General features: G+C 47.2%; 1 protein-coding gene across 3 annotated transcripts in view; it reads right to left on the bottom strand.

The window, feature by feature from the left end:
- STRADB (STE20 related adaptor beta) overlaps window positions 1-16,942 on the bottom strand; it is a 50,999-nt gene that overhangs the window by 10,493 nt on the left and 23,564 nt on the right. Inside the window, exons 6-11 of one of the 3 annotated variants that reach the window (XM_038749723.1) lie at window positions 11,435-11,543; window positions 9,385-9,508; window positions 8,519-8,690; window positions 6,202-6,282; window positions 3,866-3,970; window positions 1,320-1,561 (exon numbers count right to left, since the gene is read on the bottom strand). In XM_038749723.1, coding sequence (XP_038605651.1) covers window positions 1,320-1,561; window positions 3,866-3,970; window positions 6,202-6,282; window positions 8,519-8,690; window positions 9,385-9,508; window positions 11,435-11,543 — 833 coding nt within the window. The remainder of the gene's footprint in view (window positions 1-1,319; window positions 1,562-3,865; window positions 3,971-6,201; window positions 6,283-8,518; window positions 8,691-9,384; window positions 9,509-11,434; window positions 11,544-16,942) is intronic. The other 2 variants (XM_038749724.1, XM_038749725.1) reach the window with 2 other exon arrangements.

Here is a 16,942-nt window from a genome sequence, read left to right as displayed (position 1 = left end):
CCTCATAATAATAATAATAATCATCATCATCATCATCAATCGTATTTATTGAGCGCTTACTGTGTGCAGAGCACTGTACTAAGCGCTTGGGAAGTCCAAGTTGGCAACGCAGAGAGACAGTCCCTACCCAACAGCGGGCTCACAGTCTAGAAGGGGGAGACAGACGACAAAACCAAACATATTAACAAAATAAACTACAATAAATACGATTAAATAATAATAAATACGATTTAAATAAATAGAAATACGATTGAATGAATGAAAGAAAGGAGCGCTTACGGTGTACTGTGTGAATGAATGAACGACAGGGACCGTGGCCACCCCCATTCGCTTGTATGCCCCCGCCTCGTGCTTAGTACAGCGCCCGTCTCATAATAATAATAATAATAATAATAATGGCCGCTTCGTGCTTAGTACAGCGCCCGTCTCATAATAATAATAATAATAATAATAATAATAATGGCCTCCTCGTGCTTAGTACAGCGCCCGTCTCATAATAATAAAAATAATAATAATAATGGCCGCCTCATGCTTAGTACAGCACCCGTCTCATAATAATAATAATAATAATGGCCGCCTCGTGCTTACTACAGCGCCCGTCTCATAATAATAATAATAATAATAATCATGGCCACCTCGTGCTTAGTACAGCGCCCATCTCATAATAATAATAATAATAATAATGGCCGCCTCGTGCTTACTACAGCGCCCGTCTCATAATAATAATAATAATAATGGCCGCCTCGTGCTTAGTACAGCGCCCATCTCATAATAATAATAATAATAATAATAATAATAATGGCCGCCTCGTGCTTAGTACAGCGCCCGTCTCATAATAATAATAATAATAATAATAATGGCCGCCTCGTGCTTAGTGCAGCGCCTGTCTCATAATAATAATAATAATAATGGCCGCCTCGTGCTTACTACAGCGCCCGTCTCATAATAATAATAATAATAATGGCCGCCTCGTGCTTAGTACAGCGCCCATCTCATAATAATAATAATAATAATGGCCGCCTCGTGCTTACTACAGCGCCCGTCTCATAATAATAATAATAATAATAATAATGGCTGCCTCGTGCTTAGTACAGCGCCCATCTCATAATAATAATAATAATAATAATAATGGCCACCTCGTGCTTAGTGCAGCGCCCACCTCATAATAATAATAATAATGGTATTTGTTAAGCGCTTACTATGTGCAAAGCACCGTTCTAAGCGCTGATAGGAAGCGCTTAATAAATAACGCAGCTGTTATGATTATTACTGAGCTTTTCTCCCGCCCTCCCGTCTTCGGGGTCGGAGTGGCCGACGACCTTTTCTCGGGGTCCCGCTGCAAGCAGAGGTCCACCAGGCTGTGAAAGGCCGGGGAGAAGGTCCTGGGGGTCGGCGGCGGCCGCTGGCCGAGGGGCGCGCGGGTCAGGCTGGGCCCCAGCACGCTCTCGCCGATCCCCGAGTCGATGCCCGACCGGGAGGTCTTCGTCCTCCATTCCACCGCGGGGAAGGCGTGCCCGTCCAGGGGGCAATAGGAAGGACCCTTCAGCTTTTGCAAGAGCATCTGGAAGGTGAGCAAATCGATCAATCGTATTTATTGAGCGCTTGCCGGATGCAGAGCACTGCACTAAGCGCTTGGGCAGTACGAGTTGGCAACGTAAGGAAAGCCAAGCGCTCCGTCCGGCGTATTTAGCGAGCGTTTACTGGGTACGAAGCCAGTACTCTCCCGAGCGCTTAGTACAGTGAGAAGCAGCATGGCTCAGTGGAAATAATAATTGGCATTTGTTAAGCGCTTACTATGTGCAAAGCACTGTTCTAAGCGCTGGGGAGGGTACAAGGTAATCAGGTTGTCCCACGTGGGGCTCACAGTCTTAAATCCCCATTTTACAGATGAGGTCACGGAGGCCCAGAGAAGTGACTTGCCCAAGATCACACAGCAGACGTGTGGCGGAGCCGGAATTCGAACCCACGACCTCTGACTCCCAAGCCCGGGCTCTTTCCACTGAGCCACGCTGCTTCACGCTGGAAAGAGCCCGGGCTTTGGAGTCAGAGGCCTCGGGTTCGAATCCCAGCTCCGCCGCTTGTCAGCTGGGTGACCATGGGCAAGTCACTACTTCACTTCTCTGGGCCTCAGTTCCCTCATCTGGAAAATGGGGATGAAGACTGGGAGCCCCTCATGGGACAACCTGATTACCTTGTATCAACCCCAGTGCTTAGAACAGTGCTTTGCACATAGGAAGCGCTTAACAAATACCAACGTTATTATTATTATAGGACAGAGTGGGCTCGTTGTCCACGACGAGCTTACGGTCTACAGTCAGAGAGTATCGTTGAATAACGACGACGACATTTAAGGGCCAGAGCCCTGAGGCAGAGGCAGGTAATCAATCAGTCAATCGTATTGAGCGCTTACTGTGTGCAGAGCACTATACTAAGCGCTTGGGAAGTCCAAGTTGGCAACATCTAGAGACGGTCCCTACCCATCAGTGGGCTCACAGTCTAGAAGGGGGAGACAGAGAACAAAACAAAACATATTAACAAAATAAAATAAATAGAATAGATATGGACAATAGAATAGATAATTGGATTGGACACGGTCCCTGGTCCCACACGGGATCAATAATAATATTAATATTAATAATGATACAAATTACTTTATTTGTCCATATTTATTCTATTTATTTAATTTTGTTAATATGTTTTGTTTTGTTGTCTGCCTCCCCCTTCTAGACTGTGAGCCCGCTGTTGGGTAGGGACCGTCTCTATATGTTGTCAACTTGTACTTCCCAAGTGCTTAGTACAGTGCTCTGCACACAGTAAGTGCTCAATAAATACGATTGAATGAATGAATGAATGAATATTGATGGCATTTGTTAAGCGCTTACTATGTGCCAAGCACTGTTCTAAGCGCTGATATCGGATTGGACATAGTCCCTGGTCCCACACGGGTTCTATAATAATAATGATGGCATTTGTTAAGCGCTTACTATGTGCCAAGCACTGTTCTAGTCTAGAAGGTCAAGGTCATCAGGTTGTCCCACATGGGGCTCACAGGCTCCATCCCCTTCTAGACTGTATATATGTATATATGTTTGTACATATTTATTACTCTATTTTACTTGTACATATTTATTCTATTTATTTTATTTTGTTAATCTGTTTTGTTTTGTCGTCTATCTCCCCCTTCTAGACTGTGAGCCCGCTGTTGGGTAGGGACCGTCTCTCTATGTTGCCAACTTGGACTTCCCAAGCGCTTAGTCCAGTGCTCTGCACACAGTAAGCGCTCAATAAATACCATTGAATGAATGAATCCCCATTTTCCAGATGAGGGAACTGAGGCCCGGAGAAGTGAAGGGACTTGCCCAAAGTCACACGGCTGACAAGTGGCAGAAGCGGGATTAGAACCCACGACCCCGACTCCCAAGTCCGGGCTCTTTCCACTAAGCCACACTGCTTCTAAGGGAGGGTTGCCAACTTGGACTTCCCAAGCACTTAGTCCAGTGCTCTGCACACAGTAAGTGCTCAATAAATACGATTGAATGAATGAATGAGTGGGACAGCAGGTATCTCCTGCTCATTTTACGCATGAGGAAACTGAGGCCACACGGCATGTACGAGGAGGGCTGGGACTAGAAGCCGGGCCTCCTGCCTCTCCCTCCATCAGGCCCCGCTGCGTCACTTCACTGGAAAAACCTCGGCCCGGGTGAGAGTCCACAGGGCCGCCGCCGCCGTTTCCTCAAAAAACTGGTCAATCAATCGTATTTATTGAGCGCTTACTGTGTGCAGGGCACTGGACTAAGCGCTTGGGAAGTAGAGAAACGGCCCGTGGGGGCCGTTTTGCGCGAGTCATTTTGAAAGCGAGTTTTACCTGCGTCCGATGCATGTCCTGGAAAGGTACTTGCCCGTTGGCTAATTCACAGGCCGTTATCCCCACGCTGTAGATGTCCGATTTCACATTGTAGCCATACAGGTCCTGGCCAAGCAAAAGCCAAAATGCGGGTCACGCTACTGGTGTAATTACTGAATAATAACAACAATAATAATAATACTACTACTAATAATAATGGCTTTTAGACTGTGAGCCCACTGTTGGGTAGGGACTGTCTCTATTATATGTCGCCAATTTGTACTTCCCAAGCGCTTAGTACGGCGCTCTGCACATAGTAAGCACTCAATAAATACGATTGATGATGATAATAATAATGGCATTTATTAAGCGTTTACTATGTGCAAAGCGCTGTTCTAAGCGCTGGGGAGTTTACAAGGTGATCAGGTTGTCCCACGGGGGGCTCACAGTCTTAATCCTTCTAGACTGTGAGCCCGCTGTTGGGTAGGGACTGTATATGTTGCCAATTTGTACTTCCCAAGCGCTTAGTACAGTGCTCTGCACATCGTAAGCACTCAATAAATACGACTGATGATGATAATAATAATGGCATTTATTAAGTGTTTACTATGTGCAAAGCACTGTTCTAAGCGCTGGGGAGTATACAAGGTGATCAGGTTGTCCCACGGGGGGCTCACAGTCTTAAACCTTCTAGACTGTGAGCCCGCTGTTGGGTAGGGACTGTCTCTATCTGTTGCCGACTTGTACTTCCCAAGCGCTTAGTACAGTGCTCTGCACACAGTAAGCGCTCAATAAATATGATTGATTGATCAATCCCCATTTTCCAGATGAGGTCACTGAGGCCAAGAGAAGTGAAGCGACTTGCCCAAAGTCACACAGCTGACAAGTGGCGAAGCCGGGATTTGAACCCATGACCTCTGTCTCCAAAGCCCGGGCTAATTCCACTGAGCCACGCTGCTTCTCTGCAGTCATTTACATAGCCCTGTGTGTGAATTCGGAGGGGTTGGGGGGCAGGGGGGGTGTCTATAAATTCATTCAATCGTATTTATTGAGCGCTTACTGTGTGCAGAGCACTGGACTAACCGCTTGGGAAGTACAAGTTGGCAACATATAGAGACCGTCCCTACCCACCAGTGGGCTCACGGTCTATCATCATCAATCGTATTTATTGAGCACTGACTGTGTGCAGAGCACTGGACTAAGCGCTTGGGAAGTACAAGTTGGCAACATATAGAGACAGTCCCTACCCACCAGTGGGCTCACGGTCTATCATCATCATCATCAATCGTATTTATTGAGCACTTACTGTGTGCAGAGCACTGTACTAAGCGCTTGGGAAGTCCAAGTTGGCAACATATAGAGGCGGTCCCTACCCACCAGTGGGCTCACGGTCTATAAATGATATTTTGGTTTTGGTATCTGTTAAGTGCTCGCTGTGCGTCGTGACTTTTCTAAGAGCTGGAGTAGATGTAAGTCAGTCGGGTCTGACACAGTCCCTTCTCCCACATGGGGCTCACGGATTTCACACCTGAGATAACAAGGAGAGAATGGGAGTTGGGGAATGGGAGTTAAGCGCTTAGTACAGTGCTCTGCACACAGTAAGCGCTCAATAAATACGATTGATTGATTGAGTTGGTGGTCCCATTGTTGGCTAGGGACCGTCTCTTTATGTTGCCGATTTGTACTTCCCAAGAGCTCAGTACAGTCCTCTGCACAGAGCATTCATTCATTCAATCGTTATTTATTGAGCGCTTCCTGTGTGCAGAGCACTGTACTAAGCGCTTGGGAAGTCCAAGTCGGCAGCATATAGAGACGGTCCCTACCCAACAGTGGGCTCACAGTTTAGAAGGATTAAGACTGTGAGCCCCCCGTGGGACAACCTGATCACCTTGTAAACTCCCCAGCGCTTAGAACAGTGCTTTGCACATAGTAATTATTTATTTATTGATTTTACTTGTACATATCTATTCTATTTATTTTATTTTGTTAGTATGTTTGGTTTTGTTCTGTCTCCCCGTTTTAGACTGTGAGCCCACTGTTGGGTAGGGACTGTCTCTATATGTTGCCAACTTGTACTTCCCAAGCGCTTAGTACAGTGCTCTGCACACAGTAAGCGCTCAATAAATACGATTGATTGATTGATTGATAGAAGGGGTAGTCTAGTAAGCGCTCAATAACTACGATTGAAGAAATGAATGAATGAATAAATGAAGGGTCTGCGAATTCCAAGCACCCAAACCCGCAAATCCAAAATGCAGACGGAAAGGACGCGAGCCCGAAATCGGAGGCCCTGGGTTCTAATTCCCCCTCCATTACAGGTCGATTTTTGTGGCATGTGACCGTCTTGGTTTTCCGACCTGCTGACCGAATCGACGAGTCCATTTTGCGTCGGTTTTGGTTAAAGGCGTTCCCCTTCGCTGCGTCCTGGCAAAACTCTTCTGTAAAACGGAATTAGGGCGGGGAATGTGTCCGGTTTAATCCGTTTGTATCTGCCTCAGAGCCCACTGTAAACACTAAACAGAAAACATGCACCCGAGGAAAAGAGGGGAATGTGGACTGCCATTTCCAGACGAGGGAAGCCAGCCGGAATCAATCAATCGTATTTACTGAGCGTTTACTGTGTGCAGAGCACTGGACTAAGCGCTTGGGAAGTACAAGTTGGCAACATATAGAGACGGTCCCTACCCAACAGTGGGCTCACAGTCTAAAAGGGGGAGAATGTCCACTGATGGCGAAATCCAGAGCCTCCCTAAATAGGAAAGACCATCCGCACCCAAAACTCTCTTTCGCTCTTCAAAGCTCTCTTCTTCTCCCAGACTAAGCCCCCTTTTTCCCCTCCTCTCCCCATCGCCCCCCTCCCACCTCACTCCTACCCCCTTCCTCTGACCAATCAATCAGTCGTATTGAGCGCTTAATGTGTGCAGAGCACTGTACTAAGCGCTTGGGAAGTACAAGTGGGCAACATATAGAGATGGTCCCTACCCAATAGTGGGCTCACAGTCTAAAAGGGGGAGACAGAGAACAAAACCAAACCTACTAACAAAATAAAATAAATAGAATAGATAGGTACAAGTAAAATAAATAAATAAATAATTACTATGTGCAAAGCACTGTTCTAAGCGCTGGGGAGTTTACAAGGTGATCAGGTTGTCCCACGGGGGGCTCAGAGTCTTAATCCTTCTAGACTGTGAGCCCACTGTTGGGTAGGGACCGTCTCTATATGTTGCCGACCTGGACTTCCCAAGCGCTTAGTACAGTGCTCTGCACACAGGAAGCGCTCAATATGATTGAATGAATGAATACTCTGTGCAGAGGACTGTACTGAGTCTTGGGAAGTACAAATCGGCAACATAAAGAGACGGTCCCTAGCCAACAATGGGACCACCAACTCAATCAATCAATCGTATTTATTGAGCTCTTACTGTGTGCGGAGCTTTTTAGGGGAGACAGAGAACAAAAGAGACCACAGAGACAGAGAGAACAGAGACCACAGCTCTTGTATATATTTCCTACATATTTATTACTCTATTTTCTTTGTACCTACTATATTTCATTAATGATGTGTATATAGCTATAATTCTATTTATTCTAAGGGTATTGAAGCCTGTCTACTTGTTTTGTTTTGTTGTCCGTCTCCCCTTTGTGAGCCCGTTGTTGGGTAGGGACCGTCTCTCTTTGTTGCCAATTTGTACTTCGCAAGTGCTTAGTACAGTGCTTTGAACACAGTAAGCGCTCAATAAATACGACTGAATGAATGAATGAATGTAGGAGGGAGAACAGGCACTGAATCCCCATTTGACAGCTGGGGGAAGCACAGTGACTTGCCCAAGGTCACACAGCGGGCAAGCGGCCGAGCCAGGCTTCGAACCCAGGTCCTCTGACTCCCAGGACCGAGATCTGTCCACTAGACCGTACCGCTTCCCCTCTAAGTTTCGTGAAGCGTTCCATATTTTTCCGCCAATTAGCTGTGTGACTTTGGGCGACTCATTTTACTTCCCTGGGCCTCAGTGACCTCATCTGGAAAATGGGGATGATGATAATGGTATTTGTTAAAGCGCTTACTATGTGCAAAGCACTGTTCTAAGCGCTGGGGAGGTTACAAGGTGATCAGGTTGTCCCACGGGGGGCTCACAGTCTTAATCCCCATTTTACAGATGAGGTCACTGAGGCACAGAGAAGTGACTTGCCCAAAGTCACACAGCTGACAAGTGGCGGAGCCGGGATTTGAACCCATGATTTCTGACGCCAAAGCCCGGGCTCTTTCCGCTGAGCCCCGCTGTCCCAGTGGGACAATCTGATCACCTTGTAACCTCCCCAGCGCTTAGAACAGAGCTTTGTGCATAGTAAGCGCTTAATACGTGCCATTATTATTATTATCAAGTATATATATGGAAAGAAATTTCATATATTTAAAAAAAAATACCAAAAACTTTCTTAGCTGTAGACAAGAGGAAACAAATACACCCCATACGAATCGAGTCGGCCAACTGGAGCCCCGCATCTTTTTTCAATACTGGATTCTGACCCTCAAAAATTCCAAAGAGCAAAGACCAACGGACGATCTAGGTTTCCTGGAGAACGTCCCGGCCTTTTTCTGCGTCTACAGGGGGCTTATTTTCTGGCAGCTTGAAGACCCGTGGACGCGACAAAGGAGAAGCGGCGGCCGTTTCTGACCTGTCTCAGTAGCTCCGGGCTGAGCCACGGCTGCACGGCGGAACTGAAATGGGGAAAGTCGTACACCACTTCGGATTTCTGCCCGTGCTCCACCAGGCTGTACAGGCGGGAGAAGCCAGACAGGGTGACCAGGCCGTCTCCGGAAATCAGGATGTGACTGGCTTTAAGGCTCCTACGACGGATCGTGTCACGAGACAGAGACAGACAAGGAGAACGGGGGTTCGGGTTTGGTTATTTTTTTCTTCCGCCAAAAGTCGACGCGGGAATTTCACAGAGTTTCAAGGGCGATTGCCTGCCTGATATTCGCAAGGATCGGAGAGGGATCGCCCCATTTATCTGCCCAATTTAAGGCCCGTCCCGATCCGTTACGAGAGCTAGTTTCTCCTCCCTTCCTCAGCGGGGACCGCTAAGGGAACAGTAAAACAGCCCGGGATTCGCGGAGGGGAGAAGCCGGGGGTCCCGTCTTCGCCCCCGGATCCCGAACCCTCCATTTTTCACCGTCCGCATCTACGGGAGTCGCCTTCCCCCGGCCCCCCAACCTCCCTTTTATGTTTCCTGTCCAGCCGGTGGGCGGACAGGTGTGTTGGCTCAGTGGAAAGAGCCCGGGCTTTGGAGTCGGAGGTCACGGGTTCGAATCCTGGCTCCGCCACATGTCTGCTGTGTGACCTCGGGCAGGTCACTTAACTTCTCTGAGCCTCAGTTCCCTCATCTGGAAAATGGGGATTGACCGTGAGCCCCACGTGGGACAGCCTGATCACGTTATATCCCCCCAGCGCTTAGAACAGTGCTCTGCACGTAGTAAGCGCTTAACAAATGCCATTATTATTATCATTATTATTATTATTTCGCCCCAAGCCTGTCGACACCTGTGAATGCAGCCGTTCTGATGGAGATAGTTCAAGCCTCTCACGGCTCCGAGAAGAATGTTTCCTATTAAGGCCTCACTCATGCCTTCGGGGAAGTGAGTCCTCAAGAGGCGACTCGCCGAACCTAGAAGAAACGTCAAGGTCCTGAGCTCGGACGCTGCCCGTGTTGCTCCTTCACCCCAGATCATCATCAATCGTATTTATTGAGCGCTTACTATGTGCAGAGCACTGTACTAAGCGCTTGGGAAGTACAAATTGGCAACATATAGAGACAGTCCCTACCCAACAGTGGGCTCACAGTCTAAAAGGACGCCGTCCTGTCGCGTTCCACTGCCGCCCCCAGCCACCCCACGACCCCAGAGAAATCCCATCTTTTCCCCTCCCCGACCCCCAACTCCTCCCTGCCTTCGGACGCCGACAGCCTTGTCTTTGGAAAGGTCGTTCCCGATCTTTTTTATCTAGGACGATAAACCCGGTTCCGGGTCTTCTTGAAGTCAAACGCCATCCCTGCTGATTTTTACCGCTGGTTGCTGACACAGAAAAGAATTCGTCGCAAACCTGGCCCCAACACGGAATGACCGTGTCTACAAAAATCAGACGCAGAGGGAGCACGGGGCGCTCCTTCAATCAATCCATCGATCGGCGGTGTTTGTTGAGTACTTACTCTGTGCTTAGCGCAGTGCTAAGCGCTTGGGAGAGTACAAGATAACTGAATTATATATATATAACTATCTTTTAGACTGTGAGCCCACTATTGGGTAGGGACTGTCTCTATATGTTGCCAACTTGTACTTCCCAAGTGCTTAGTACAGTGCTCTGCACACAGTAAGCGCTCAATAAATATGATTGATGATGATGACCGTCTCTATATGTTGCCAACTTGTACTTCCCAAGCGCCTAATTAGTACAGTGCTCTGCACACAGTAAGCGCTCAATAAACACGAATGAATGAATGAATGTATATATGTATATATGTTTGTACATATTTATTACTCTATTTTACTTGTACATATCTATTCTACTTATTTTATTTTGTTAATATGTTTGGTTTTGTTGTCTGTCTCCCCCTTCTAGACTGTGAGCCCACTGTTGGGTAGGGACCGTCTCTATATGTTGCCAACTTGGACTTCCCAAGCGCTTAGTACAGTGCTCTGCACACAGTAAGCGCTCAATTAATACGACTGAATGAATGAATGTATATATGTTTGTACATATTTATTACTCTATCTTTTTATTTTACTTGTACATATCTATTCTATTTATTTTATTTTGTTAATATGTTTGGTTTTGTTGTCTGTCTCCCCCTTCTAGACTGTGGGCCCACTGTTGGGTAGGGACCGTCTCTATATGTTGCCAACTTGGACTTCCCAAGCGCTTAGTACAGTGCTCTGCACACACTAAGCGCTCAATTAATATGATTGAATGAATGAATGTATATATGTATATATGTTTGTACATATTTATTACTCTATTTATTTTACTTGTACATATCTATTCTATTTATTTTATTTTGTTAATAAGTTTGGTTTTGTTGTCTGTCTCCCCCTTATAGACTGTGAGCCCACTGTTGGGTAGGGACCGTCTCTATATGTTGCCAACTTGGACTTCCCAAGCGCTTAGTCCAGTGCTCTGCGCACAGTAAGCGCTCCATAAATACGACTGAATGAATGAATGTATATATGTTTGTACATACTTATTACTCTATTTATTTATTTTACTTGTACATATCTATTCTATTTATTTTATTTTGTTAATATGTTTGGTTTTGTTGTCTGTCTCCCTCTTCTAGACTGTGAGCCCACTGTTGGGTAGGGACTGTCTCTATGTGTTGCCAACTTGGACTTCCCAAGCGCTTAGTACAGTGCTCTGCACACAGTAAGCGCTCAATAAATACGATTGATTGATTGACTGATTGAATGAATGAGTTGGTAGACTTGTTCCCCGCCCATGACGACAAGCTTACGGCCTAGAGTCGCCGTCTAGTACGACTGATTGATTGCCGGCCTTAGTGGGCAACGCCAAATCCTGCTTCCGGCGTTAAAATTCTTACCGTAGGCCATGAAGGGAGAGATGACCCAGAGCCAGGTTCCTGCAGTGAATACCGTCCACAGCGTCAGGATGTTGGGGTGGCGGAAGCAATGGGAGAACACCACCTCTTTCTGGAGAGTCAACAGGATTACGTTCATTTCACTGATGAGGAAACCGAGGCTCAGAGAGGTTAAGCGACTTGCCCGGGGTCACACAGCATGTAAGAGGCGAGCTGACACCAAAACTGGGGACTCCTGAGTCCCCCCCCCCCGTCCCGTGCTCCCTCTATTAGGCCCCGCTGCGTCGTTTCTTTGAAAAACAGAGGCACAGAGAGTCCGGAGGAACGGCTCCACCGTTTCCTCAAAAAAAGGTCTTTCCTCAATCAATCAATCAATCGTATTTGTTGAGCACTTACTGTGTGCAGAGCACTGTACTAAGCGCTTGGGAAGTCCACGTTGGCAACATATAGAGACGGTCCCTACCCAACAGTGGGCTCACAGTCTAAAAGGGGGAGACAGAGAACAAAACCAAACATACTAACAAAATAAAATAAATAGAATAGATATGTACAGGTAAAATAAAAAAAATAAATAGAGTAATAAATAAGTACAAACATATATACATATATACAGGTGCTGTGGGGAAGGGAAGGAGGTAAGATGGGGGGATGGAGAGGCGGAGAGGAAGGAAGGGGCTCAGTGTGGGAAGGCCTCCTGGAGGAGGTGAGCTCTCAGTAGGGCCTTGAAGGGAGGAAAGCAGACTAAGAGAAATGATCGGTGAGGGCTGTTTTCCGCAAGTAATTTTGAAAATGAGTGTAACTTGGGCCCAGTGCATAATAATAATAATAGCATTTATTAAGCGCTTACTATGTGCAAAGCACTGTTCTAAGCACTGGGGAGATTACAAGGTGATCAGGTTGTCCCACGGAGGGGCTCACGGTCTTAATCCCCATTTTACAGATGAGGAAACTGAGACCCAGAGAAGTTAAGTGACTTGCCCAAAGTCACACAGCTGACAATTGGTGGAGCCGGGATTTGAACCCATGACCTCTGACTCCAAAGCCCGGGCTCTCTCCACTGAGCCACGCTGCTTCTCATGTACTACTACTATTATTATTATTATGAATGAATAATATTTAAGAGAATCACATTCCTCTCTGTAGGCAGTTTCGTCCAGGTTTTGTCCCATCCTATTTTCACCTAAGGAAGCCGTGTCCCCTCTCAGGATGGCACCTATTTATTTATTTATTTTACTTGTACATATCTATTCTATTTATTTTACTTTGTTAGTCTGTTTGGTTTTGTTCTCTGTCTCCCCCTTCTAGGCTGTGAGCCCACTGTTGGGTAGGGACCGTCTCTAGATGTTGCCAACTTGGACTTCCCAAGCGCTTAGTCCAGTGCTCTGCACACAGTAAGCGCTCAATAAATACGATTGATTGATTGCATGTTTTGGAAAGGCACCTGCCCGCTGGTTCATTCCTGGGCGGTTACCCGGACACTGTAAATACCCGGTTTCACAGAATCGAAGAGTCGGCGGGGCGGTTGTTTACCCCCAACTTAACAGGGATGTGGGAAAATCATCATCAATCGTATTTATTGAGCGCTTACTGTGTGCAGAGCACTGTATTAAGCGCTTGGGAAGTACAAGTTGGCAACGTATAGAGACAGTCCCTACCCAACAGTGGGCTCACAGTCTAAAAGGGGGAGACAGAGAACAAAACCAAACATACTAACAATATAAAATAAATAGAAAATCGAAATCGTCGGGCCCCTCCAAGGTGGCCGGCAGCCATTCGGCTTTACTGGATGGAAAGGCGGGCGTCGGGGGTTTGGAGGGGAATTTGGCTACTTGCAGTGAATCACCTTGTACCCGCCACCGCCTGTGTGAGCTGGGCTGGGCAGAGGGTTGCCCATCCACCTCCACATCAAACAGAAACTCCTCACCAGCGTGGCTCAGTGGAAAGAGCCCGGGCTTTGGAGTCATCGTCATCATCATCAATCGTATTTATTGAGCGCTTACTGTGTGCAGAGCACTGGACTAAGCGCTTGGGAAGTCTTCGATTCTGTGAAATTGGGAATTTACCGTGCCGGGGTAACCGCCCGGGAATGAACCAGCGGGCAGGTGCCTTTCCAAAACATGCATTCATTCATTCAATCGTATTTATTGAGCGCTTACTGTGTGCAGAGCACTGGACTAAGCGCTTGGGAAGTCCAAGTTGGCAACATCTAGAGACAGTCCCTACCCAACAGTGGGCTCACAGTCTAAAAGGGGGAGACAGAGAGAACCAGGAGTCACAGGTTCGAATCCCGGCTCTGCCAACTGTCAGCTGTGTGACTTTGGGCAAGTCACTTCACTTCTCGTCTTACCTCCTTCCCTTCCCCACAGCACCGGTATATATCATCATCAATCGTATTTATATATACGATTTATATATGTTTGTACATATTTATCACTCTATTTATTTTACTTGTACATATCTAGTCTATTTATTTTATTTTGTTAGTATGTTTGGTTTTGTTCTCTGTCTCCCCCTTATAATAATAATAATGGCATTTATTAAGCGCTTACTATGTGCAAAGCACTGTTCTAACCGCTGGGGAGGATACAAAGTGATTAGGTTGTCCCACGTGGGGCTCACAGACTTAATCTCCATTTTCCAGATGAGGAAACTGAGACACAGAGAAGTCAAGCGACTTGCCCAAAGTCACCCAGCTGACAAGTGGCAGAGCCGGGATTTGAACCCATGACCTCTGACTCCGAAGTCCGGGCTCTTTCCACTTGTGAGCCTACTGTTGGGTAGGGACTGTCTCTATATGTTGCCAGCTTGTACTTCCCAAGCGCTTAGTCCAGTGCTCTGCACACAGTAAGCGCTCAATACGACTGATTGATTGATTCTCTGGACCTCAGTTCCCTCGTCTGTAGAATGGGGATTAAGCCTGTGAGCCCCCCATGGGACAACCTGATCTCCTTGTAACCTCCCCAGCGCTTCGAACAGCGCTTTGCACATAGTAAGCGCTTAATAAATGCCATCATTACTGTGTGCTCTGCACACAGTAAGCGCTCAATAAATAAGATTGATCATTATTATTATTATTATTATTATTTAAAGCCCTCAATCACCTTGCTTCTCCACACCTCACCTCTCTTGTCTCCTACTCCAACGCAGCCCCCACGCTTCGCTCCTCTGCTGCCTGGCTTCTCACTGGGCCTCCATCTCGTCTACGGCGCCGCCGCCCTCTTGCCCTCCCTCCGCCTATCTTCTAGACGGTAAGCCCGCTGTTGAGTAGGGACTGTCTCTATACGTTGCCAGCTTGTACTTCCCAAGCGCTTAGTCCAGTGCTCTGCACACAATAAGCGCTCAATAAATACAATTGATTGATTCTCTGGGCCTCAGTTCCCTCGTCTGGAAAATGGGGATTAAGCCTGTGAGCCCCCCGTGGGACAACCTGATCTCCTTGTAACCTCCCCAGCGCTTCGAACAGTGCTTTGCACATAGTAAGCGCTTAATAAATGCCATTATTATTATTATTATTATTATTTAAAGCCCTCAATCACCTTGCTTCTCCACACCTCACCTCGCTTCTCTCCTACTCCAACGCAGCCCCCACGCTTTGCTCCTCTGCTGCCCGGCTTCTCACTGGGCCTCCATCTCGTCTCCCTCCTCCTATCTTCTAGACGGTGAGCCCGCTGTTGGGTAGGGACTGTCTCTATGCATTGCCAACTTGTACTTCCCAAGCGCTTAGTCCAGTGCCCTGCACACAGTAAGCGCTCAGTAAATACGATTGAATGAATGAATATCCCACAGACGATTCTTCTCGCCCCTTTCAAGCCTTATTGAAGACCCACCTCCTCCGGGAGGCCTTCCCTGGCTAGACCCCCCCTTTCCTCTTCTCCCACTTCCTTCTGCATCGCCCTGACTTTCATTCCTTCGATCCATCGTGCTTATTGACTGCTTACTGTGCGCAGAACACTGTACTAAGCGCTTGAAGAAGCAGCGTGGCTCAACGGAGAGAGCCCGGGCTTGGGAGTCAGACGTCATGGGTTCAAATCCCGTGTCCGCCGTGTGACTTTGGGCAACCCACTTCACTTCTCTGGGCCTCCGTTACCTCAACTGTAAAATGGGGATGAAGACTGTGAGCACCCCGTGGGACAACCTGATCACCTTGCATCCTCCCGGGCGCTTAGAACAGTGCTTTGCACATAGTAAGCGCTTAACAAATGCCATCAATATTATTATTATTATTCAGCAATAAAGACAGGAGACAATCCCTGCCCACAGCGGGCTCACAGTCTAGAAGAACTGCTCCGTTTATTAGAGAAGCAGCATGGCTTCCGTGGGCATGGGAGTCGGTAGGACCCGGCTTCTGTTCCCGGCTCTGCCACGTGTCTGCTGTGTGACCTTGGGTAAGTCACTTCACTACGTCGCTACTTCACTTAACTATTCAGAGAGGTAGCTGAGCTCAGTTCCCTCAGCTGTAAAATGGGGATTCATTCATTCAATCGTATTTACTGAGCGCTTACTGTGGGATTCATTCATTCATTCATTCAATCATATTTATTGAGTGCTTACCGTGTGCAGAGCACTGGACTAAGCGCTTGGGAAGTCCAAGTTGGCAACATATAGAGAACGGTCCCTACCCGACAGTGGGCTCACAGTCTAGAAGATTAAAAGAGTGAGCCCCTTATGCAACAGGGACTGTGTCCAACCTGATTAACTTGTATCTACTGCAGTGCTTAGAACACTGCTTGGGACATAATAATAATAATAATAATAATAATAATGGCATTTTATTAAGCGCTTACTATGTGCAAAGCACCGTTCTAAGCACTGGGGAGGTTACAAGGTGATCAGGTTGCCCCATGGGGGGCTCACAGTCTTCATCCCCATTTTACAGATGAGGGAACTGAGGCCCAGAGAAGTGAAGTGACTTGCCCAAAGTCACCCAGCTGACAAGTGGCGGAGCCGGCATTTGAACCCATGACCTTTGACTCCAAAGCCCAGGCTCTTTCTACTGAACCACGCTGCTTCTCTAGTAAGCATGAAGTCAGAGAAACATAAGTCAGAGAAGCAGCATGGCTCAGTGGAAAAGAAGCTGGGCTTTGGAGTCAGAGGTCATGGGTTCAAATCCCGGCTCCGCCACTTAGCTGTGTGACTTTGGGCAAGTCACTTCACTTCTCTGGGCCTCAGTGACCTCATCTGGAAAATGGGGATGAAGACTGTGAGCCCATCGTGGGACAACCTGATCACCCTGTAACCTCCCCAGCGCTTAGAACTGTGCTTTGCACACAGTGAGCGCTTAATAAATGCCATTATTATTATTATTATGAGGGGGCTGAAGGAAGTCAAAGCCTGGGCAACTCAGACCCCCCCCGACACCTTGGTTTTGGCTGAAAAGAGTGCAGGTGGAGATGACGAGCTGTGCTTTTGAACTAAGGACTTGGCCTAAAATATAAAGCCCACAGGTTGACATCATCAATCATATTTACTGAGCGCTTACTATGTGCAGAGCACTGTACTAAGCGCTTGGGA

This window comes from Tachyglossus aculeatus, chromosome 7 (assembly GCF_015852505.1).
Source record: "Tachyglossus aculeatus isolate mTacAcu1 chromosome 7, mTacAcu1.pri, whole genome shotgun sequence".
Classification (NCBI taxonomy): domain Eukaryota; kingdom Metazoa; phylum Chordata; class Mammalia; order Monotremata; family Tachyglossidae; genus Tachyglossus; species Tachyglossus aculeatus.
Note: the sequence above shows the minus strand (reverse complement) of the source record. Positions and strands in the feature narration are given on the sequence as shown.